The following is a 24,503-nucleotide window of genomic DNA, read 5'->3' on the forward strand; positions in this document are numbered from 1 at the left end:
TTCCTGTTGGTGCCAAGCACTTCTTGCTCAACTGACATACGGATTCTTCTCCAGTGTGGACATATCTCCATTGGGTGTAAGATTAAGTTCTCTTGGTGTGGTAGGTAAGTCTTAAACTGCATGGGAGTTAAGGACTCCAGAGGGGAGCAGCTGACAACTTCACCCTTGTCATATTTTGTTACTGTCGCGCACATTTGTGCAACCACTATGTGAAATTAAAATAGTATTAGCAACATGTGCCCTGATCATTTACTTCCTTTGGCATTGGTGGTAACGTCTAGAGGAACTTGCCGTCAGTGCAAGAGGCCATCTACTGAACTGTGTAATTGCTAAGTAATTATGCCCTATTCTGGAATTTAAAAGAATTCAATCTAGTGCATAAATTCCTGTTTCCTAGCTGGAAACAGTCAAAATCTGCAGGAATGAAAAGCATTTGTAACTGGCCAAGCTTTCAAAACTGCATTTTAAAGAGTAGACGACAGAGGCGCCTGTCTCCTCCTGCCAGATGGGATGGCAGGTGTGATCTGCTATAGAACGGCAGCTCTGCTTCCCGTGTTTGTCCTGGACATGAGAGCAAAGCCCTGTAACCTGAACCGGGTATGTACAGGTGTACGGCCTGCTTAAATAGCTGTTGCAACTTGACCTCCAAAGCTGAGGCACTGACCTTGGAATGGAGTCACACAAGGTCAGAGACCAAACTAAACTCCCCTTTCTCCATATGGCACAGCAGGCCAGAAAACTCCCTGTCACGTCGAAATTTCAGCAGCATAGTTTGGCTGAGGTCTGGGATTTGTAGTCTTCTGTTTTCATTTAAGCATCTGGTATGGAAGGCAAAGCTTTTGTTTCAGGCATATGTCCTCTCCCTGCACAGATACAGGTAAGGCTATGTTTATGTCATGAAAGTCACATCCCTGACTTCCGGAGACCTCCAGGACATTCTCTGCTTCAGCCTCAGGGGCTGCAGAACTCGAGCTTACAGCCAGTGAGGCCCTCCTCAGGGTTCCAGCGACAGGGGGACACCTCGGTCGAGTGGCTGGGGGTGTCCCATTTCCTCTTTGGGAAATATGGTCACCCTGCAGCTTCCAGTGGCCGTGGGCAGAGGGAGAACCTCAAAGCTCCCAGCCACCACGGTGGTGGGGGAAACCATGGAGCTGCAGCAGCAAAAGTCACACAGGTCACGGCTTCTATGAATTTTTGTTTTATTGCCCGTGACCTGTCTGTGATTTTTACTAAAAATAACCATGACACAATCTTAGCCAATGACAGGCTAATGTTTCACAGCCCCCAAACAGCGTTTAAGTAACTCAAATGCTCAGATTTAGAAATGCCTATAAACAATGCCAAATGGAGGCTTTAAAGGGAGTTCTTGTGGAATCAGGACTCAATTCACTTTTCTGACTCTTGGGCCTGGGCTGGCCTCACTCGACAATGGCCATTGTGAAAGCCCTGGCCTTTGTTCTGTTACAAAAGCTGCTAATACAGCTATCTCCAGCCAAGGTTAAAAGTAGCTGAGATGTCAGAGCTATTTTATTTATAGCAACAAGGAGCAGCTGCCTGCACTTTTTTTGTGTGTAGGGGGAGAAGAAACAAATGCTTTGTGCCCAGCCTGGGAGTTGTGCTTTTCCAACTCTTTCATTTCTCAAGTCTTGCCTTAAAGTCATCTGGAACGTACCACTTGGCAGACGGTATCTAGCTGGCTTGGACTCCTGCTGCTGCACAAGGCGCTGGGATATTTCTGCACCTACCTCCTTTAGCAATGCTGTCCAAAGCAGAGGTTTCTGCCTGACGGGGAGAACTGGCAAGACCACTCATTTCCTTTCACTGCCAAGGAGCCTCTGTGCTGGTATCTGTCAGTGTCACTCCTTCCCTTGCCCAGGAGGGGTCACTGTGACTTGGAACTAAACCCTACCGGGCTCTCCTTGTGGGCATCTGGATCAGCTGAGGTTAAGTGATTTTTAAAAAATGGGTCAAAGGGTGGGGTATTTTTTTTATTACAAGCTGAAATGTGAACAGGCAGCTGGACCTACTTGCTACAGTGAGCAATTGTTCCATTTTTTTACAGTAACTGAGAGCTGTCACTGCATCCAAGGCATGACAGGACATGTGGAAACACACCTCACTTGAGCTCTAACTTTCAGAGGTCACTATCAAGGAAAGCCAGCAACTATCATGAATGTTTGTCCCAGCAAAACAGATTGTGCCTTAATCACAAGAAGAATTCAGTGCTTTAAACACAAGAGAAATGTGCAGGTAGAAACAGTGAAGGCAGGATCCAGCTACCAGCTCGGGTGGAAGGGGAGATTCTGGATGGTGTACTAAAAATTTATTCTTCCTGTATGAAGTTCCTCCGAAGCCTCAGTAGTGTTTGGGGTGAAGCTCTTGGTATAGCAGGGGTAGGTGGGGGGAAGATAAAATGCTCTACCATGGTATGTGTAGGGAGAAACAGTCCAGAACTACCTGGAGTGATTTGACAGAGTGCAGCACCATTCCCTGGCTGCTAGTGAATTCTGTGCCATCTGAAAGCCACAGTGTGAGTTGTGAATGAAGCAGTGGCCTGTTCCTGAGACTGTCAGTTCTGCCTGTAAGGGGATTATCAGCAATAGGAGATAGTGAGGAGTCACTATAGAAGCTGAGGTTTAGGATGGCTGTGTCGGTTCACCGCCCCCCCCCCCCCATCCCCCTTCAATGAACTGAGATGGGATGTAGCTGATTCCACCAAGGGAAGTCGGGGGATAAAAGCAAGTGCAAAGCATGGTCAGTAACCTACACAATGGAATGAGTTGTGCAGGTAGCCATCTGCACCAGCCCTGCTTACAAGAGCTACCCCCTCGCCTTTGTGTAAAGCTTGTAACCCTTGCAGGTGAGGTTCTCTTGGCCTGCAGGGGTTAGGATCCCTAGAGGGCAGCCTCCTCCCCAAAATGAGTACTCCAGTCCCTACTGCTGCCTGGCCACCATTCCTGCAGGTGGGATGCTCCGCTGCCATGGAGTGCTCGAAGTATCTTCTGAAACTTCATGAGGGAGAGGAAAAACTATTTTGCAATATGAATAATGTGCAAAATCCCCACTGGCTGCTACAATGCTATTTCTGTAAATCCATTCAGTGTACAGTGCAGTTCTAAACCAATTTCATTATCAGGTAACATTCCTAGCTGCTTGAGGTGATGTGCCAGAGTGTACCTAGCCTTGTGGTGATCGCAAGCGGCATCTAGAATGGTAATTTGCCAATTTGTGCTCTGTTGGAACCACTGTTAGGGGCTGAAGATGGTGTAGGTGGAAGAGACTCGTAAGAAGTGCTGTATTCCACTAACAGTGCAAGGATCCAGGTAGGTTAAATGACATACTGGCTGTGTAGCAAGAACTACACAAAACATATCCATTGTAGGAAGGTATGAAAACTCAAGCTAGCAAACACAGAACAAGTTCCCCTCGGTAGAAGGGAAGCTCCCCTCCCAAGGAGGAAGTGGTTAAAGACAACAGTGCCTGGTAATGCCTTGGATTTAAGTCTTAACTGGGAGATCCTTCAGCTTCAGTTAGTACAGCAGAAAGCTTCCAGCAGCCCCAACTTCAGCTCTGAGATTTTGCACAAGAAGCTTGTGGTGTCAGCCATCCAAGGAGTTGTAATGTTTATCTTGTTACCAGCTCTACAATGTAACGTTTTGCTAGGGCTTTAGGGGCAAGGGTCACCACAGAGCAGAAGCAAGTCAGTACTTTAAGGTGAAAACCTGAAGCAAGTTTCAGAGGGGAAGGCCCTCCAAGCCCCTCACCCTTGCAAAAGGCTGCCCTTCACAACTGAATAGAAGCTGGAGAGGGCTACTCTACAAGTGAGACTGTGCCCAAGCCAGCAGAGCCTAGGACTAAGGGGTATGGTGCTATAATGTCATCTTAACTCCCCATTGGCAGGGCACCAGCACAGGAATGCCCCCAAATTAGCTTCAGCTGCCTTGCCTGACAGGGGCTGCAGCACAAAACACTTCATTTCAAACCCTGAAGGGACACAGCGTACAACTTTTATTTCCATCATCACTTACAGGCAGGACACACACAAGAGTGGTAAAGTGCGCAGAAATGGAGACTAAGAATAAGCACAGGACATGGGCTAGCAGCTGAGTGCGGGGATTGGGTACGGATGGATTTTACTCGGTTTCTGCTATCAGGGTTTTTTTTAAATAAGGAAGCTAAGAATGAGTCAGCTCCCCTTCTGCCTGCCCTATCAAACAAGTGGAAAATGGAGCAACACCACCCTGCTTTAGGGTACAGATTCTAACCTTCCCACTAGTAACCAGTGTTCAGGAGAAGGGATGAGCGTCCTGCCTCCTTCTGTGAGGGAGATGCTCCGTTAGGCCCAGGGAAAATGGGAGACGAGACAGATAGTGCCCTCTCCCTGGAGCCTCAATGCTGAAGTTGTTTAGCAAGATACTGCTTCCACACTGTATTTTGGGGTAATAGGTCCCAATTAACACATAATGGCTTTAAAACCGGTAAAAGCATATGGGTCTGTCTCCATTAGCTGCACCTACAGGTTCACTTCCCCCCCCCCCTTGTCATCACAAGGCTTGGTGCCTGGCACTAAAGGGGTCACAGCTTATTCCTTGCTCTAGGCACACAGCAGAACAATGCTGGGTGTCTGAGTGTTTTACAGTCAAAGGTTCACATTGGTGCTGCCGCCGCCGCCACCTTTCGGGGGTTCCGTGCTTACATGACAGCAACATTCACTGGAGCCGAACGCTGCTGTGGAGGGCTGGTCGTTCTAGAGCTACTTTAGAAAAAGGCTAATACAAAAACTGATCTGAAGGCTAGGTGGCTTAATGGGTCACTTGTGCTCCATCCAGTGCAGATATCCACGGTGTCATTCCTAACCTGGAGCTGGGCACTTTAAACTGTTTAAAAAGCAGCACTGAACAGGTAATTTTGGCTTAAATCAAGTGATGCGGTGTACTAGGGACACAGTAGACCATTCCAACCCAAGGGATAACTTCTGGATCAGACTGGGGGCAGACTCTGCTCTGGAGAGCTCCTGGGTGAGGACTGAAGTTCACTGGGAGCACTGGGTGGGGAAAAATAACATCTATCCGCCTGTGCTTGGCTTTAGCCAGCACTGGTTCCTACTCACTGGAGAACAATAAAACTCAAAATGAGGGTGGGGAGAGTGGGAAAGGTTCTCCTCAGGTATCCTCCCCGGCAGCTTCAGCCAGTTCACCTGTAGTAGAGGAAGCCTTCTCTAGGTGATGGTGGGGCACTGGGCCTCCCGTGATCCGCACGGAACTTCCAACTCTGCACACAATGGTAAGCTGCAACCTTTTCAATTTGTTTCTTGAAGTAACACATCCATAGACCAAGCCAAGATGCCTGAGTTCGTTTCTTTGTCCTAGTCAATGCCCATGAGAGCTGAGCTCTGACTAAGAGTCCTTCGCTTTCCTCTCCTTTCTTGCTCTAGATGCCATAAAAGTGAAGAAGAGTCTGGGGGACAGAGTTCGCAGGTAAACAGCCAGGGAAGGCAGTAAGCCAGCTACGAGCACCTCCTTCTTCTTCTGCCCCACTGCATTAAGAACCACCTGAGCCACCTCTGCAGCTGTTCTGCCTTCAATGGTGTTCTTGTCCATAACTGTAAAGAGCAAAGGGAAATCGGTATGCATGGCAGCAGGTAAGCACTCGTTTCTGAAGGGTTATTTCCCCAAGAAAGCTCAGCTCACATAGTGTTTTGTTGTCAGTGAGACTCTTGCTTTTAAACCAATTTCAGGTGGGTTTGTTGGGAGCCCAAGTTTGGAGTGATGGCTAAGCTCAGGTCAGTAGACGGGGTCCTCCCAGATCCCAGGCCCCTGCTCCACCACTGAAGCACGTGATCCACCAGAAGCATTAGTAGACATTTTAGTTCAGTTATGGATGGAGGTTCCAATGTTGAACGCTCTCACAAGTTTCACTTGCTGCCATTTGACTGCATAAATGCCAGGTGCATATTGACTGGCTGAAGTGAGGGAGAATATGGACAGTTTCCATAGTCCCCAAAGGGGGCTGGAGCTATAGTTCAATAATCTGAATTCATTTCCCTCCTTCCCTCTCAACTAACTGTCTCCTTTCTATTGTATATTCTTTGTATCCCTGTAACTAACAGAGACACAAGGTGGATGAGGTAATATTTTTTTTTAAATCAATAGAAGTTGGTCCAATAAAAGATATTACCTCATCCACCTTCTCTCTAATATCCTGGGACCGATATGGCTACAGCAACACTAAGAAACACTGTCAATTAAAACAACGAGGAGTCTGGTGGCACCTGAAAGACTAACAGTTTTTTTGGGGCATAAGCTTTCCTGGGTAAAAAAAAAAACACTTCGTCAGATGCCCTAATAAATCTGTTAGTCTTTCAGGTGCCACCGGACTCCTCGGATACAGACTAACACGGCTATGCCTCTGATACTGTCAATTAAGCTCGTTTCAAACAGGTGTGGAGTGCCACAGAATTGGCTTGTTAAAAATGCCAGCTCCTACATACCATTTAAAGCCCCTTGAGGTCCCTGTATAACCCCCAAATCGCAATTTATTCTTTGTGAGAGATCTCAGCTTTTGTGCTACTCCTTGGAGACACCCCTACAGCCAGCATCCAAAGCCGTTCCCTGAGGCAAACCCCATCCCCCAAACTCCTGAGGCCGATGCAACCCTTTTGTAGAACTCTGTTAATGCAATCACTCTCTTGCCTGCAACATGGAGATCTGGCAAATTGCCGAGGCGGAGGCGTTGAGAGTAGTTTGTTAGCAGAGAAGTGATCTTGTTTCCTATGAGTACAGAAGGCCAATCCTCACCTCCATAGCGAGATCCATCTGCAGTTACAGCATTGACAGACAGATTTGTCTGAATATAGCCAGGGCTCACAACAGTCACATCGATTTCATACTGTTCCATCTCCGCTCGCAGACAGTCAAAAAAGGCCTGGGTGGCATGCTTGGAGGCTGCATCTGCAAAACACAACTTGGGCATGCAGTCAGAGGGAGGAGGAGCAGGGTTCAGGCTAATTTTTTCACCTGCAACCCCTCTGGCACTAGAGCACAGCACCATTTAACAGCACACTGCAACCCTGTATTCCTTTGTTACAAGAAGCGAAGAACAGCAACTCTTAATGGAAGTTAGAGGCATTTTCAAAAGGTCATTACTCAAGTTGGAAGCTGGCCAGGATGCAGGGCTTCATATCTGACTTGGGCAGAAGGCCCTAGAACAATTCTCACATCTGATAAGAGAGCTGGAGTTCAGCATAGAAGAGCAACTGAGGAAATACATGGTTGAGGCAGAGCAGAGCGGGAATATAATTCCCAATAGCAGGACAGCAGGGCCTGGTATGACAAGGCATAGAGCAGGCTCAGGGAGCGGCTTCTTTACTTAATTAAAAACCTGATCACACAACAAGGTGGGAGCAGAGACAAGTCATACAGCCTAGGGCAGGACTTGTTCACCTCTTTTCCATGCATCCCCCCACCTCAACTGAGCTGCTGCCCAAAGTCTCTCTTCCCAGTCCAATAGGAATACTCTAATCCTCTGCCAGCATGGAGTCTGCAAGACTAGATAATCGGCATCTCTTTTCTTCCCTACTCCAGGCTCTCATTAAGTCCTGTCACCTTTATGCGGTCTCTCAAATCCATATACCCTTCATCATCCCAACTTCCAAAACCTAGGTCCATGCCTGGAGCATATTGTATCAGCTACCTCAGCTTCCACCTCTCATCTTGTTCTCCCCAAATCTAATCTATTCAAAACATTACCATTGTTATCTTCTTCTGCTGCTGCTCTGACCACGTCACAACCCCTTCTTGAAATCCTTCACTGGCTTCCCCTCTCCTTCTAGATCAAGTTCAAGCTCCTCCCCTATCGGACTCTTTACAGTTCCACTCATTTCATCGTACAACCTGTCTCTGCATTCCTCCTTATTCTCTGTTCCCTCTTATCTCTCAGCTTTGTACCTGCTTTTCATCCTGCAGTCTATGCTTGAAATGGTCTCCAATTTCCCATGTTTCAAGCACTCTCCCTCTCTCCTTTCAAATCCCTATTTCCTTGAGGTCTCCGACACTAATTTTTTCACAGATTGCTCTTGTCTTGAGTCTGAATTATTACCCTTGTATGTCCAAATTCGACTGCAGGCTCTTCATGCCAAAGACCTTATCTGCTTATGCATTTTTTTGGTAAAGCAGTGTGCAATTTACTGTGCTCTTTAAGTAACAGGATACGCTTCTACGTTCCCAGGATCCTTATACCCAGGGAGAACTGTCACGCAGAAGCCAGGAAAAGAGCAAGGATAAACGGCAATATGATTATGGAACTAAATCCTAGTAACTAAAGTTTGCAGGGGTTCTCAGACACTAGCATGGATTGATGCCATGAAGCTGTCAGGGTAAGGAAGGAGATCCTGGCCTGCCCTCCCCTGAGAATTTTAGACCAGAGCTTCAGTCTCTGAAGATTTTAAGACTTGTGTTCAAGGCTCCCCTCCCTTGAACACTTCTGACCACTGTGTCAGAGGGTTGAGCCCACATTGAAAATGTTCCACAGCTCTTGCATTTCATGCATAGTGCCTCCTCCAAGGATGGGAGCAGTGGAAATAGCATCCAAATATTCAACCCTCCACGCAAGTGCCCTGGACTCCTATTCCCCATCCTGCATACAGGTACTGTACTTACATGCTGATCTGAAAGGAATGCTTATTTTGCCTTGAACGCTGCTGATCACCACAATGTGGCCTTGTTGTCTTTTGATCATGGAGGGCAGAAGAGCTAGAGAGAGGGGGGGAGACTCAGTCAGAAGAACAATAATTGCTGTTACTGCTACCCAGAATCAGTGTTTATAAGAGCAGTGCCACTACGAAACCTGGGGTCATCTAAGGTCTGCTGATCCAATTTAGGAGCAGGGTCAGGGGACACTGGTTAACAAGATGCTCACGTTAAAATGAAAGCCCCTTGTTAGGCCCCAGATTAAGCAATGCCAAGAAGGTCCATTCTCTCCTGGTTCTTCTCCCCTCCTCCCCCCCCCCCCCGAAATCTTCCAGCTCCACTTGAGACTGCAATACCAGAGGCACCCTCCATCATGAACTATTCTACACACTCCTAATGACTCATGAACCATCCTCCTTGGAGTCAAAAGGGTTGTGTGCACCATGATTGTCACTTTAAACCTGAACACTAACTGCAGCTTCAGCTGGGATAGCAAACCTGGCTATTGCAGTCTGGCTGTGCTCTCTGGGCTTCTACCAGGGCAGAGGGGAGAACAAGGCATTCCTTGAAATGTTTACTGAGCTAGAATCAGAGGAGGTTTGAAGAGCAAGGTAGATAGACTTTACCAAATGTTTGTGCACCATCGAACGCAATATGCCCTGATCTTGACCACCAAGCACTACAATAACACACAGCGCCCCCCCAGCATAAGGTCATGGATAAGAGTACAACAGATTCTAGTTAAGCCAAAGCAACTAAGCACAGGTCACAGAAGACAGGCTCTGCTGAGCCCATCTGAACTCTGGGCAATTTTAGGCAGGACTGGAGGGTTTACATTCTACAGCAAAAGTGGCAGGATGCACCAGGGAGCCACAGAAACGTTACAAGGCGGGGGAGAGGCAAATCACTTGTGTAGAGAAAGAAATGCTATCAAGAAGGGTGTGTCTGTCTTTTTCTAACCCTCTATGGCTTGGCAGAAGGAAACTCCTCTTGGAAGTCATAAAAGGGGCTTTTGCTCTTGATTTCAATATTTCTAAACTTGTGTCAGGTAACCACTTCCCAGATGGATCCCAGTTTTGCGGTCTACACAGAAACTTTTCCAAACCAGACTAAAACAAAATAGTGCTGTCACCAGGGATACACAAATAATATGGGTACGCAACAATTACAGAAGAAACTATCCTAGTGCAAGGGCCTCTGAGAATTGAGAGAGCAAAGAGAGTTCAGGAGTTTTTTTCTGAAGAATCTTAATAGGATTAAGAATGGGTGGCAACGTAAAGTGGAGGGCAATGGTAAGCAGTTAGAACAGCTGGAGAGGCAAGGACAAGGGGCAGGGGTAATCCCCATCTGAAGAACTAAGCAACAGCCCAGCCTGAATGCATGAGGAAGGGATAAGTGGTGTATACCTTTTGTGAATGCTATAGGACCAAAGTAGTTGGTTTCCATCACTTTTTTGTCCACATCCATCCCAGTGTCCAATATCGTGCCTCGGTAACTGATCCCTGCATTGTTGATCAGTATGTCCACATGACCCACACACTTCAGGATCTCTTCAGCAGCACTTACTACCGTTTTAGTATCAGAGAGGTCAAAGATCACAGTGAAAGGTTTGTGTATCTGTGAACAAACTACATGTTAGGAAAAGGCTTCTTCTGGGCTCCTGACCATTTTGCCCATTCATTCCCATTTTTTAGGGAGAAGGTGCAAAGAAGAGGACTGTCCCTTCAAAACTGAGAAGGCAGGAGCACCCAACCTTTGTCCAATCATAGGCTGCAGTGGCTACTTGCAAGGAACCCACAATCATCAATAGAGCAAATTTCCATTTCCTTTGGTATGGACTAAAGAAACTACAGATCCCAGCATGCAATGTTCCATCTTGCTCCACAAGGCTTTCTGCTCAAATCCGAAGAACTGCATGCTGGGACCATGTCAATCTCAGATCACACATCCATAGCATGGAGCAGTGATACTTAGACTGAGGCTTGGTAAATGAAAGAATGAAGTCATACTTCTGTGACTCTTTTGGGTAATGTTGATCCTTGAACACTGAGGTCTGAGTATTACTGGTATAGACGGTGCTGCCACTGGCCACATCTTAGAACTCTATGATCCTCACAACTGGGCCACCTCTTGATCTTCCCAGCACTGGAAATAACAAGGGTAATGAAATGGAGTGGCGCGGAGATCAATTTTCTACCTGTGATATCTTGTCAGGGACTGTCCCACGGAAGTCTATCTGGAAGAGTCCACTCTTCTTTCCTACCCACATCCTCCAAGCAGTCCCATCCTCAAACTACTGGGGATTTGAGCCGCAACTTTACAAACATGGATCACCCTTCTGCATTAGGGAAGGGTTAGTGGTGACGTGAAGGGTGGAAGTAGCAAAGACAAAGAGCTATTTAATGAGGAAACTGGCCCAAGAGCACATCAGAAGATTCTTGTGTTGCTTAGAGTTGTGGAAGTAGATGTCAGAGTGCATGGAGGTACCATACACACATCCCTCCAGTTTGTTCTGCCCTGCTTGGGCGGGAATGTGTTGATAGGACAGAGGGAGATACAGCTAAGGGCCTCGATTCTATGTTGCTCCATTTCTGCACTTGGTGCAGGAACAAGGTGAAGGATCAAAAGGCAGCTTTAAGTCACCTTTGCATCTCCCTACGGCAGCTCTAAGTTGTGCCAACATGTAACAGCCCTCTGTGGGCTAATAAACCAGTACAGAATAGCTGGAGTGCACTGCACTTTGGCCTGCTCCCAACACCAGCTGCCAGGCAGGGAGTGAGCAAGTGCGATCCCCCTGGAATCTCTCTTGCACCAAAGTGTTACTACTTTGTTAGATAAAATAACTCTGATACAGTCAGAGTCCCAGCCTGTTCTGTTAGCCTGGGATTGTACCTGCACTGCTAAGAACCTTCAGTGGCCAGATACTACCCTTTTATCCAACCAATTTTATAGGTAGAGATCAAAAACAAAACTGAAGTCAGTTAAGTTACTCTGCCAGGGGTACAGGTCTCCATCCTGCATGCACAGACTTGGTTTGTTAGATCATGGATCATTTTTAAGATGGTTGACTCAAGAACATTTTCTGCAAGACAGGACACATCTCTAGATTATATTCCCATACATGCAGCATAAACTGCTGGTAATTGCAGCATTGCAACTTTCTCATTCAACAGGCAATTCTGCCTATCCTGTAATGGCATGAACAGCAATCCCAGCACCAGGATGCAATAGCCCGTTCTCTCCCTACACTTACATTCTTTGCGTGATTGGCCTTGGCAGAGAGCTCCTGCACCAGGTCCTGTAGTCTCTCACCATTTCTGCCACAAAGCACCAATCTGGAACCAGCTGCATGGAAAGCTTTTGCACATTCTTTGGAGGAAGGGGATAAAAGAAGAGCAGATGTTTTAATGCCAGAAACAGATTTCGTATCGACTTTATAGCTGGAGACATGCACTAAAGATCCCATTAGCATGGGTTGGAGGTGGCCATGTGGATCACGTGACCAAATCATCTCGCCAACAGAATCTTAAACTTATAGCAAGATGCATTTTCTTTATACCACATTTCTAATAGAAAAGCTTTTTATTTTTAAAGTAGCATCTTAATTTTTCATCTTTTGTCTGAAAAGCAAGGCTGCCTCAGAAGCATGAGTCCCAGCAGAAAGGCCTTGGAGTAAGAGAGAAGCTCTGTCTTTTAGAAACACTTGACCACTGTTAGGCAGTTGGTATGTCCTTCCATGCCCTTTGATCCTAACCTAATGAAGTAAGTCCCTTATTAATTACGCTGGACTGCTTTGTGATGACATCTAAGGGTGTGGAACAATACGTTGCCAAAGGTAATTAGATGTGTCAATATATAAATAGCCCCGGGAAAAAGATGGCATACGGTCTGCTTGGGGTTTTAATGCAGCAGAGCCTGTAAGAGAGGAAAACTGATTGCATAATGGGCGGAACTAAAATTTTAAAAGGGGATAAGAACTTTGGGCTGGGAGGATCCCTTCTTGCTCCTTAGTTGAAAAGCAACAAGTAGCAAAGCGACTCCCAATAAACGCATGGTATTTAAATTGCAATACGCTACTTTGACTTCAAAGGTCTCTCCCAGGACACTGGTTCTGTCTCTCTTCCAAACAGGAAACATGATGCCCCTCCTGCCCCCTCACACCCACTTGCAGCTCTTCAGTTCTGACTGGCTGAGATGGGCATCCAGTCTATTTTGACCATTCCGCTAGTGAGATTGCTGCTCCTCAAGGACAAATCGAAAAGGTAGGTAGGATACACAAGCTGTACAAGTGACAATGAGAAGTCACAAGACAGCAGAAAGGACATTGTAAGCCCAAGAAGCTTTTTTAAGGCAATTCTGGGAAGAAGAATTATAGAGCACATCCACCCAGGCAGCGCAAAAGTCTCCCACTGACAAAAGCTACCCGGTCACATACTTGATGGCTGTTCAAATGCACCACCTTTGCGTTTTTTAAAGTTCTTAGCTCCTATTGACAATAGTGAGGTGGGGTGTTTGAACTTAAAATTTGCCCACTTGGGATTTGTACCCAAAGGGGAGAGAAGCATGCATAGAATCATGCCCCCTAACTGTGGGCAGGAACAGACTGGGGAAAAGATAATCTGGAAGTACAAGAGGAGACGAGTCCAGATCACCAGCTCCAGAACGTCTTATAGAAATGGTCTGTGTCACAGTTCTTGAGGTAACTGCACCTTTAAGTCCTTCGCATCCTCCTTGAGGTCACCCCACTTAGGTCTCAGGTTTCTAGGGAGTCCCAAAACACTCTCCCTATTGACTGGGGATTTAGGCTGCAGTTTCTCTGGCAATTCTCTGTAATCCCCTCAGCAGGCCTGACTTTAGTTCAGTGCCTGCAGTCCTGTTCTCTCAGTGACAATGACAGGGTTAACCAGGGACCAGCCAGCTTTCATAAAGCAAAGTATTTATTCAGAACAACAGCATTTCAGAGAAGACAAATCTTAAAACACTGAACAACTCAGGTACACATGTCTAGCTTACCAAGGGTCACCCATCTTCCACACGGAGACCCTAGCAAGTTTTAAAAGATGCCAGGTCCTTTTGCAGGGCCTGTCCCTCACAGTCCCATGTAAGTTCTTGGATCAGATGTGAGTGGCCTCTCTCCCCCCCCATGTCAGGGGCATCATGTGATAAGGGTTTCAGTTCTTTGTTTACTAGACCTCTTTAATCAGGTCAAAGCAGTCTATGCAATGTGAGGCTTCTCCAGACTTATTACCAACCTGGAGATTTGCATTAAATTGCCCCCCTCCTCCAATGATTTTAGTTCCTGTATAAAACTCCTGTAACTTTCCCATGAAGCCAGAATATAATCCCTAGCCCATACGAATACATCTAGCATTTATAAAGTTGACATAAGAATCTTTGAATTTTCCATGTATCTGTAGAATCTATCAGTCTGCTCTCCTGGCTTTCCCAGTATGTTAGGTGGGCAAAGGCCCCTGACAGCATAGGGTCTCTGCTACCAGTTATTCACTTCAATGAGCTCTCAAGTTTACATAAACAAACAATAGGGGCCTTTCTAGTAAGGGCTGAGGTATGCTATCCTACATGGAAGTGTGTAGCTGTGACTGGTTTGGATGTACAGCTATTCCCATTACCTCTCCAAGGTGCAAAGGCACAGAACCGTTCTGCTCCGTGCTGTTACATGCTCACAAGGGTGTGGCTCTGAACAAACATTTCCTCTTCACTCATAGCTCTCTGCACCCCAGCTTCCCGCCACCTTGCAGTGCGCTTGGAGACCCACCTTTCCCCAGGCCAGATGTAGCTCCTGTGATCACCACTACTGCATCCTGGAGGTAGGCTCGCATCCTCATTCGCTGCAGCAGCCTGAAGAGGGCGAAGAGCCCCACACTGCCGAGAAGCAGTGGGACAATGGCTGTGAAGGTGAGATCCATGAGCTTCCCTCTGGGAATGTTCTTCCTAGAGCTACAAAATGAAAGCAAATGAGCATTTCACAGCCAGAAAAGCTAGGAAGAGATTGAAACCTGTAGGTCACCCTTTTTCCCTTAATCTGTTGACCAGATTAAGACGCTAACGTACACTTAACCCACTCTCTGCCCCCCACCCTGGCCCCTCTCCAGCACACAGGACCCAGTTTTCATGTGGACACATTCAGGGAAATGTCAAAATCCTGCACAAAATTGGTAGTATCATGTAAATGGCCATTTTAGACACTTAAATGCCAATTTGAACATCACAACAGGACATTTGGTTTTGGACATCTTAAAGTACCATGTTACAAAGTTAGGCTCAGAGATTCCATTTCCAACGGCCTCCCTTTCTCTCATTTTACATTTTTGTTCACTCTCTGCATTTGTTTTCTTGTGCATGACACAGTTGGACCACATGCTCCTTGGGCTGGGAAGAGCCTGCTCATCTATGGTACTATAAAACATCTTAGATTTTTCTATAGCATTCATCACCACAGTATCGAAATGCGGATCATAACAGACAAGTACCTATACATTATTCCAGGTGGATATAAGCCAATCCACTTGTGGGGTGGGCGGGTTCCTGAGCCCGGAAGTCTATGCAGCAGCCCTGCATCTTGAGACCCTTGAGCCTGAGTCGACTGGCATGGGCCAGCCGCGGGTTTTTCTTTAATGTGTAGACATACCCACAGAGAACAAGAGGAGGTCAGGATCTAGAGTTTGAGTGCAAAACTGGGAGGCAAGAGCCCTGGCACTGACCTTTGTGTTTGGAACAAGTTATGGCAGGGTAGATATTCAACTCCCATTTAGACATCTAAGCTGTTTTCACTGGGAGCTGGCCACTTAATTGAGGTGCCTATAAGGGAGCTGAGCTATTCTGAAAATCTGGCCCTTAACCTCTTTGCCTCCGTTTCCCCATAAGTTCAGTGGGGATAGAATACCTTTTAACCAGTTTTACAATGACTGTGATAACCACCCTAGTCTACAAGATATGGACAATTCCCATGTGTTATCTAAAGCAATTCTGCAGTGTCCAAGTTCACACTGATTAGAATTACCTACTGCACCAGGCTGTTGTGGGGACCAGTCATCTAGTTTACTGACCAAAAAAAAAAATCAGCTGCTTTTTAATTTCATTGAGCTATCCCCTTGTTTTTGCATTCTGAAAGAGCATAAATGAGTGTCTGACTCACCACCTCTGTACACCTCACTTCTTATTCATCTCCTCCCTAAACTAGGCAGTTCTGTCTTTTTAATTCCCTCATCTGGAAGCCTTTCTGTACCTCTAATCATTTTTGTTGCCCTTTTTTCTATTATTTCCATATTTATGCATGGGGAAACTGGACAAGTGACCTAATCTCCACCTCAAGATCACAGTGAACCAGATGCACAACCAGCAGCAGGACTTTGATTTTACAATTTCCAGGAAGAAAGAACTGGAGAAACAGGGGGGATACGACTAATCAGAGATACCTACCTGAATAGGAAGGCTTGCCAGCCACCAAGAGACTCTGAGGATGGAATTGGAATGGAATTCTATAAACAAGAATCCCAGGACAAAGAAAGCCCCAACTCAGTCAGGCTTGAGACCTCAGGACAGAGATCAGGGACAACATGGTTGATCTTAATGGTCTTGGAGAGGAATAAGCATAGGAAAGAATTGCTAAAGTACCTCAGACCTAGATCACTAAACTCTGCTCCAATTTCAGGATCAACTTACAGGTTAAAAAAAAAAACACTCGTTTCTTTGACTTGTAAAACTGAACAAGCTTAATATGGAAGTCACTGAAACAGTAAATATGGAAGAGGAATACTAAGACGTCATGTTTACATAGGCTTTTGTTTAGGCTCACAAACACACTTTAGCCCTTTCTTTGTTGTATTATGTACCAAGTACATCTCATCTGCAGTGCTGGAACAAGTCAGCGCTTTGGAAAACATCACTATGGCATAAGAGTTGCAGCAGTGGCCAACAGTGAAATCATTAACAAGAGAATGAAAAAACATAACAACATGGATACCAGCAACTAACCCCGTTCCTCACAGTCACATGACTTGGGGTAAAAAGGCTTTGCAGAAGAAGGTGACTTGTGTATATGTGGTTCCCTATTGGCTGGTGAAAGCTCCCAGTGATCTGCCGTTTTCTTCACTTGTGGTTTTTGAGAATCCAATTAAAGCAAAAGGCAGCACCAATAGAAAATGGATAGGAAGTAAAAAACTACAAACCCTCTTGTAAACATCCGCGCCCAAGGAACAACCGTCTCGGATTCCATTGTCAACAGAGAAAATACCTTAGTCCACTCTGGGTCTCTTGGTGCTGGAGGACAGTTTGCCCCAAGTAAACACGGCACCAGGTAACTGTATTCCATTCGCCGTTCTACAGTCTATTTTTCTATGGGGAGAGCAAAGGTCCTTCATTCAATCAAGAACATCAGCAGGGACCAACACCGCCAGTGGAATTTAAAACCATTAAGGAATTGCCCAGCAATGAATTATGGAAATAAGGACAGAATGGCATGGCCTGATGGCCCCACCATTCAGGACATTTTAGGATTGATTCAAGGAGGGAGCTACTCTCCTGGCCATCTGGGGTTGGAAACTCCAGGGAGGGTTTCGCTCACTAGTCATAGCTTGACTAGAAAACCCTGTCCTACCTTGCTTTCTGGTCAATATATGGAATAGCATGTGCTGTGGAGTATCAGAGGGAATCTGGACACTGCTTGATAGTCCCTAAATGCATAAAAGGGGTGGACAGAAGTAGCTCCTACTATCTGCCACTTAGACTAACTTCCTGATGGAAAGGATTTCAGTGGTTCATGAAAGGCAAGAATACCTCTCACCTTGGCCACTACTGCAGCTCCCATTAAAGTCAACAGAATTCCCTTTTAATGGGAAATAGATCTAGCCCTTAGTTGTTGTGTCCAGTCTCCCAGCAATGACCTGCTGTTGAGAGTTTAGATACAGATAGCGATTGACAGATAGTTTGGAGGCAGACCCAACCTGGAATGGATGGCCACAGAAACCAAGGAATTCAGTACAGGGTGTGCTCTCGTTTATTAAGCAGGGTACTATCAATTTCACTGAGCACAGCATCTTTGCTGACACAACAGGGTATCAGAATGTGCCCTGATCAGTTTTCTTGAGGTTTACTTGGTGGAGGGGTTGAAGGAATGAGTAGTTGTGAACTGGGGAAGGAATACAGGCTAGGGATCAACAAGGACTTTATCCACAGCACAAAATGTCAAGTTGTAATACTCAAAAGGTTGTGGGAAGAAGGTCAGAAGGCCTAAAACCTGATGAAATTTCAGAGTAACTAAAGGGATCTCAGGAAGAGATACGAGGAGGCAGCCCATATTATCTACCCTGCTGGTTAATTTAAGATACAATGGGCGTACCCCAGACTTCCAGCTTCAAAGTTAAAGATCCCAGCATCACCATTCCAAGACTTGGATCCACTACCTTTTCCTGACAGCTAGAAGAAAGGTTTAAGATGACACCAAATTATCTGGAGAAGAGGGGACTCCAAGCTCATAACTGTTGCAAATCACTGATCATAACTCTCACAACCCCCAAAAGCACAGAAGAACATACAGTTTGCTGGGGAGGAGAAAGGAACTTGAACAGGAGGGTAAATAAAAACTGTAATGAATATAAACAAATACAAATTATTGGGAACTTGTCAAAAAGACTAAATAGTATAAAACAGATCACAGCCACACATGCAAATAATTTCCCCCCTCAAACCAAACCAAACAGAAGGTAGTAGAAGTCAGAGGAGTGAAAGGGTCTGCCTATCAAGTACAAGAGAGCACTAAAGCCCCAAAGACAAGTTAACGTACCAAGGGGCTCTATGAAAAACCACAAACCTAAGACAGTTATATGGTGAAGAACTGTCTCTCATAATACCTATTCTCCTGTAACTCCAGCTTCCTAGAATCACGTTGTACTTTACGTGACAAATGGTAGCAACTGGGAGGGTATTTTTAGAAAGTGAAGGGTCTCATTTAAAAAATAAAACAAAAAGAGAGAAGAGCCCCTATGTAGGGGAGTGACTGTGCTGGAAGAAGTGCAGACCTGTACTGTGATAGCTACTGTCTTTGGTCTAAAGAAAGTACAATCTCCTACCTTTGAAAAGAGCTCCCTTGCCAGCAGTGGCTCTCTGTGATAGTGTCTCCCTCTGGTCTGGTGACACGGGGCAGACAGATCTAAATTGGGAAGTGGCAGGGGGCCAAGCAGCCACTTTCACTCCAACACTGGCAGGAAATTGCCAAGAACAGCCTCTAGCAACAGACCTCAGGAACACTGTCTGTGACCTTGGAGATGTGAGGGTCATTTAGGTTCCCTTGCTTATATAGATATAGAGAAGAATGAGAAATAAACAAAAAATAATCTTTGAAGAGAGAGCAGCTGAATTTTTTAAGCTGGTGCTGATGGGGCTCAAGCGAACAGCTACCACGAAGAATAATGAATTTTATGTACTTTGCAGGGGCAAGGAAAGACTCATGGATCAGCTGGGATCTCTGCAGAGTAGGAGCATGTTCGAAACGTAGTTCAGCTCTCCAGTGGAGTAGAGAACCTGAAACTGGATCTCACTACATTCAAAAAACAAAACCCTCCTTTCTCTCCATCCATGAGATGTCCCAGTGTCTTAAGTGCTTGGCCCAGGGCTGTTTGTTTCATATCAGTTTATCTCTTTATTGAGCCAAACACTTTGGAGAGGAATTTAAATCACACCTCAGATAAGCTAAGACTTTTAAAAACTGATATGGAAACATCACCTATTAAACTGTTACAATGATCTCATGAGGAGTGAACAGCAATTTTTAGTTGGTAACAAACTCAGAACTTCCATGTGACCACATGAGAGTTCTCTGCAAATGACAGACTGAGGCTCAAAGACTAATTCAGAATTTGATAAGAAAAACATATAGGTGTAACAGTGAAGTGATTAAATCCATGTTGTACCAAGGGGGCTTGGCCTTCCCCGCCCGCCCCTTGGTGGGCAAAGCCAGGACACCCATGCCAGTCCTGCCAGAAGCAGAGGGGCAGGACAGAAAGAATAAAAGGCAGGCCCTGCAGCTCAGTTGGGCTGGATCTGCTGGAGGAGACAGATGGCTCCTGCCAGGGACTGAGCCCAATCGGGACCTCTACAGCGATGAGGACCCAGAGAGCTGCCATTAGCAGTGTACCTCGGGGAATTGGAGGAGAACCCCGAACAACAGGTATACCATGAGGGGAGTATAGGAAGTAGCCCAGGGATACCAGATGTTAGTCCGGTTGTGGTGTTGCCTGAATCCAGGTCAGTGTTTGAGTCGGATCCCCACTGACCCAGTGGTGAAAACCTCCACCACTATTAAGGCCCTGGGCTGGGACCTGGTGCAATAGGCTGGGCCAGGATCCCCCTATCCCTTGCTGCCAACCCCACCCCTGGGGTGGCACCTCCCTACCTTAGGCCAACAGACAAGCATTTGTCTGCTCTCTGGCAGAGCCAGGATTTCCGATTGTTTGGTGCTCCGGCCCTGCTTGAGGGGCCTAGAGGACCAGGGCCTAAGGGGTGGTCTACACTACGGGAGGGGATCAATCTAAGTTACACAACTTCAGCTACGTGAATAACGTGAATAACGTAGCTGAAGTCGACATACTTAGATCTACTTACTGCGGTGTGTCGACGGGAGACACTCTCCCGTCGATTCCCCTGGCGCTTCTCATTGATGTGGAATACTAGAGTCAACGCTAGAGCGATCAGCGGTCAATTTACATCAGACACAATAAATAGACCCCCGCTGGATCGATCGCTCCCCGTCGATCCGGCCGGTAGTGTAGACAAGCCCTTAGAACAGGGGTGGGCAACTTTTTGGCCCAAGGGCCACATCTGGGTATGGAAATTGTATGACGGGCCATGAATGCTCACGAAATTGGGGGTTGGGTTGGGAGGAGGTGAGGGCTCCGGCTGGGGGTGCAGGTCTGGGGTAGGGCCAGAAATGAGGAGTTCAGGGTGGGGGGACTGGGAGGGGACTGGGACCAAGGGGTTCGGAGGGCAGGAGGGGGATCAGGGCTGGGGCAGGGAATTGGGGCACGGGAGGAGGTCAGGGTGCAGGCTCTGGGCGGCGCTTACCTCAAGCAGCTCCCGGAAGCAGCGGCATGTCCCCCCTCTGGCTCCTACACAGAGGTGCAGCCAGGCGGCTCTGCACTCTGCCCTGTCCGCAGGTGTTGCCCCTGTAGCTCCCATTGATTGTGATTCCTGGCCAATGGGAGCTGTGGGGGTGGCGCTTGGGGCGGGGCAGCGTGCAGAGCCCCCTGGTTGCCCCTACGCATAGGAATTGGAGTGGGGACATGCTGCTGCTTCTGGGAGCCACGGCACACATGGAGCAGGGCAAGCCCCCGACCCTGCTCCCTGGCGAGAGCCACATTAAAACATCTGAAGGGCCGGATGTGGCCCCTGGGCCCATACTTTGCCCACCCCTGCCTTAGAAACGGCTATTTCCCCAGTAACCCTTGCCTTGCTAGGGACCCAAGTGAGGGGGCGTGGCTTCCCTTTGAGACTGACGGAGAAGGATGGCCATGCACTCCTACACATGTAAATAATTAACTTACCTAAAAACAGTAGTTTACACTTACATAACACTATTTGTTCCAAAGAACTCTAGACAATCAGCCGTAACTAAAACTTCTAAGGTGACACTCGGTGGCCATTCCACAGAACTCACCAACATGACACACAAATTGAAGACTTCTGTATCCAACTGAAAAGGCAGAGGGAATTTAGGGAGAAAGAATGCAATAACCCACGTTGGAATTTGGCCAGGATGTCGTGGTTAACTCTCTTACTCTTACAAAGAGCACCATGGATGCTCTAAGAGCCACAAATGGTAAGGATCTTGGTTTTTAATTTTGTTGTGGAACACAATGGAAAGCAACAAATCAGTGGTTTCGGGCTTTTTGTTTTTAAATGGACATAGTTGTATTAGTTTGAGGCTTGAGTTTTTGCACCTTTATTTCGACAAGCTGCCCATCTTGTAGACATTACTACAAACCATATCTTAAGTCAAACAATACCTGTATTTCAACAGGAAATTTTACTGTGTTGTGTATGATTTGACATGTGGTCATTATACAATACAGTGATCTCCATGTCAGACAGGAAAATAAATGAATGTTTTAAGCACATGACATGACTGCCACATTGGGAGTTCAGGACAGATCATTCTTAATCTCAGCAATTTTTTTAAGCTACTTTCACTTGATCATACAACTTTATTTCTAAATCCCCCTTTCTAAGCTCTCTGCTGAGGTGCTTGGGGAAGTGCACAAGTTCAAACACTGACAAATATAGGAAAAAAAGATTCAAAAGCCAAGAAGAATATCTTACTACAAATTATTCTGTCAAACCAAACACCATCTGAAATATTTTTGGGAAATAAATCTATCTCCAATTTCTCCCTCCTCCCCTGTTTTCTTTAAGTTATAATTAGTGAGTATAACAGCAGTGAAAGGTAGTGGCAGCTCTATTTCATATAGGCCATTGAACAGCCATCAGACAGCAATGACTTTTGGTCACTACTACTGTCTTGGGATGGATTTGAACCGGTAACCTAGAGGTCAAAATGTTCTTTGACTTTGTACCCTCCTGTAGCTAAAGAACTGGTCACCACACACAATTCTTCATATCATAGACTGCAATTACATCTCAGAATTAAGCTTTTCAAATTTCACACTTAGTTACAGAACTAGCCCCTTTAATTGTCATAACTAAATTTAACTCAGCAAAGAAAAGCCAACAAAACTGGCCAGATCCACCTCCCTTCTCCAGTGGCCGCCCTGCAACTCACTAGTCTTCATGCCCACTCTCCCTTTCAGGTTCCAGACAACAGACCTTACCAGTCCCTTAGGCTACTTATCTTTATGCCCCTTTTCTCTAATCTCTCTGTACCATAATAATCTGACAGCAGAAGTCGTTCTACATCAGATCTACTAATGTCAAGCGGACCAGGGTTCCTCGGGGGAGAGTCACATGTTTGCCAGCCCAAGAAGCTGTTTTTGCAGCACGGCTGCAGGCGCCGCTCACTTCTAGGGCTACTTTCCCTGGAATGTCTCCGTTCCCTGCCCCTTCTCCCGAGCTCTCAGGTCCTATTACCAACCAGCGTGCAGGGAAGAGAAGCAACACCTAGGGGGGAGGGATAGCTCAGTGGTTTGAGCATTGGCCTGCTAAACCCAGGGTTGTGAGTTCAATCCTTGAGGGGGCCACTTGGGGATCTGGGGCAAAATCAGTACTTGGCCCTGCTAGTGAAGGCAGGGGGCTGGACTCGATGACCTTTCAAGGTCCCTTCCAGTTCTAGGAGATGGGATATCTCCATTAATTAAAAAAAAAAAAAATTAAGTTACACCCGAAGGGCTTGATCGAGTCTCCCTCTGCCCAACGTCCTAGGGGTCGCGAGGCTGCTGCTGCAGCCTCATGACCCTCAGCGGGACCCTTTGTCGAGGCCTCCCCGCCCATGCCCCGCGAGATGGGGTGGCTGGAGGGAGACAGCACCGTTGCTAGTGCCCATCTCCCGGCCGTGCACGAGGAGTCTCAGCCGGGCTCGCTCCGCCCCAAAGCCCACGGGGCTGGGTCCGCAGCCGGACCAGCAGCTCTCCAGAGCCAGGCTGCCCTTCCTTCCGTAGCCTTGGTACAGCCCGGTCCCCACACGGAGCCCTACCTGACCCCGGGGCCGGGGACACCCCGCGACCCCCACCTTGCCCTGCGGGGGCGGGACCCCTCGCGCCCCACTTCCTACCCTACCTGCCGATCCCGGTCACCATGGCCACAGCCGGAAGTGGGCGGGATTCGTCGCTCGACCAATGAACGCGCCGCCCGCCCTTTCGCGTCACCAGGAGCGAGGCGGTTCCTTCGCTGGGGGTGCGCCGGCGTGAGGCGGATGTTGCCTGCTTCGGGCCGGAGCGGATGATTGAAGGAACGGACCAGCGGGTCCGGCTCACTTACCCTTCGGCCGGGAAACATAGGCTCCTCCATGGGGTTCCGCGAGGCAGAGAAATACACACCCACCCCCCCGCACCGTGTCCAGGCTAAGCCGGTCCCCTTGCCTCGCTGGGGTCCCAAAGCTCGGGGCCTGCCCGTATATTACCTAGGCACGGGGCGGGGGCTGTGTCGGTGTTACAAGGTGCGAGGCTTGAAAATCACCGGGAAACGTGTTCTGGGATTTCCAGGGCAGCCCCTGGTAGCTGTGGGGGTTCCCTCCCAGCACGGCGAGCTGCGGTGCGCAGCCTCTGCCTAGGCCCACGGCCTGCGGTTCCTTCTCCTCCTCCTCCTCCTCCTCCTGCGGCCCCTCTGCGGCAGCCACGGGCCCTGGGGCCCTCCCGGGACGAGGGGTGAAAAGCCTTGGCTCCAGAAAGAGTAGTGGTGCCTCCCCTAATGGAGGGAGGGAAATAATGGGGCACGTGGGAAAAGAGGAAAGAGAAGGGGGAGAAAGACAGCAATGACTTCAGAGGAGGAGTAAGCCTTGTGTCTGCCCCTGTTGCCCTAAATCACACCCGGACGAAAGGGGTAGCAGGACACCAGCCTTGCTTGCCCAGCCCCAAAAGGCTAGTCCAGGTCGGGGAAGTCAGTATCTATTGAAGGAGAGGTGTGGTAATGGGTGCATTGTTATGGGGCCTGGTAGTGATGCTGTTGCCGCTGCAGGTTTAAATAAGTGTCCAAATGGATCCCCATTTGTGGGCTCCTGACACTAATTAGGTATGTGTTGTTATGGCGAATCCGCCATTGGAGGCGGAGCAGAATCTCATATTGAATTGAGATAGTATCGCAGTGCTATATATGGAGTAGAGAAGATCAGTGGATATTTGAACCAATGATGTT

General features: G+C 47.3%; 1 protein-coding gene and 1 long non-coding RNA gene across 20 annotated transcripts; one reads left to right on the forward strand and one right to left on the reverse strand.

The window, feature by feature from the left end:
* Positions 1 to 3,985: 3,985 nt before the first annotated feature.
* Positions 3,986 to 23,584, reverse strand: DHRS7B (dehydrogenase/reductase 7B). 19 transcript variants are annotated; one of them, XM_065560165.1, is made up of 8 exons: positions 23,430 to 23,478; positions 16,877 to 17,042; positions 14,464 to 14,645; positions 11,941 to 12,056; positions 10,094 to 10,304; positions 8,658 to 8,750; positions 6,798 to 6,950; positions 3,986 to 5,602 (listed from the first exon to the last, which is right to left on the reverse strand). In XM_065560165.1, exons 2-8 carry the CDS (start codon positions 17,017 to 17,019, stop codon positions 5,397 to 5,399), a joined length of 1,104 nt encoding a protein of 367 aa, XP_065416237.1. In that variant the 5' UTR covers positions 17,020 to 17,042; positions 23,430 to 23,478; the 3' UTR covers positions 3,986 to 5,396. The 19 variants fall into 19 exon arrangements, with proteins under 19 accessions (XP_065416237.1, XP_065416234.1, XP_065416244.1 ...); XM_065560162.1 differs by having other exon boundaries at positions 6,693 to 6,950; positions 16,942 to 17,042; positions 23,430 to 23,474; XM_065560172.1 differs by having other exon boundaries at positions 16,942 to 17,042; positions 23,430 to 23,460.
* Positions 5,509 to 14,543, forward strand: LOC101935521 (uncharacterized). Its single transcript, XR_508323.4, has 3 exons — positions 5,509 to 5,641; positions 12,818 to 12,949; positions 14,414 to 14,543. It is a non-coding gene; the product is annotated as an uncharacterized LOC101935521 (long non-coding RNA).
* Positions 23,585 to 24,503: the final 919 nt, after the last annotated feature.

This window comes from Chrysemys picta, chromosome 10, assembly GCF_011386835.1.
Source record: "Chrysemys picta bellii isolate R12L10 chromosome 10, ASM1138683v2, whole genome shotgun sequence".
Classification (NCBI taxonomy): domain Eukaryota; kingdom Metazoa; phylum Chordata; order Testudines; family Emydidae; genus Chrysemys; species Chrysemys picta.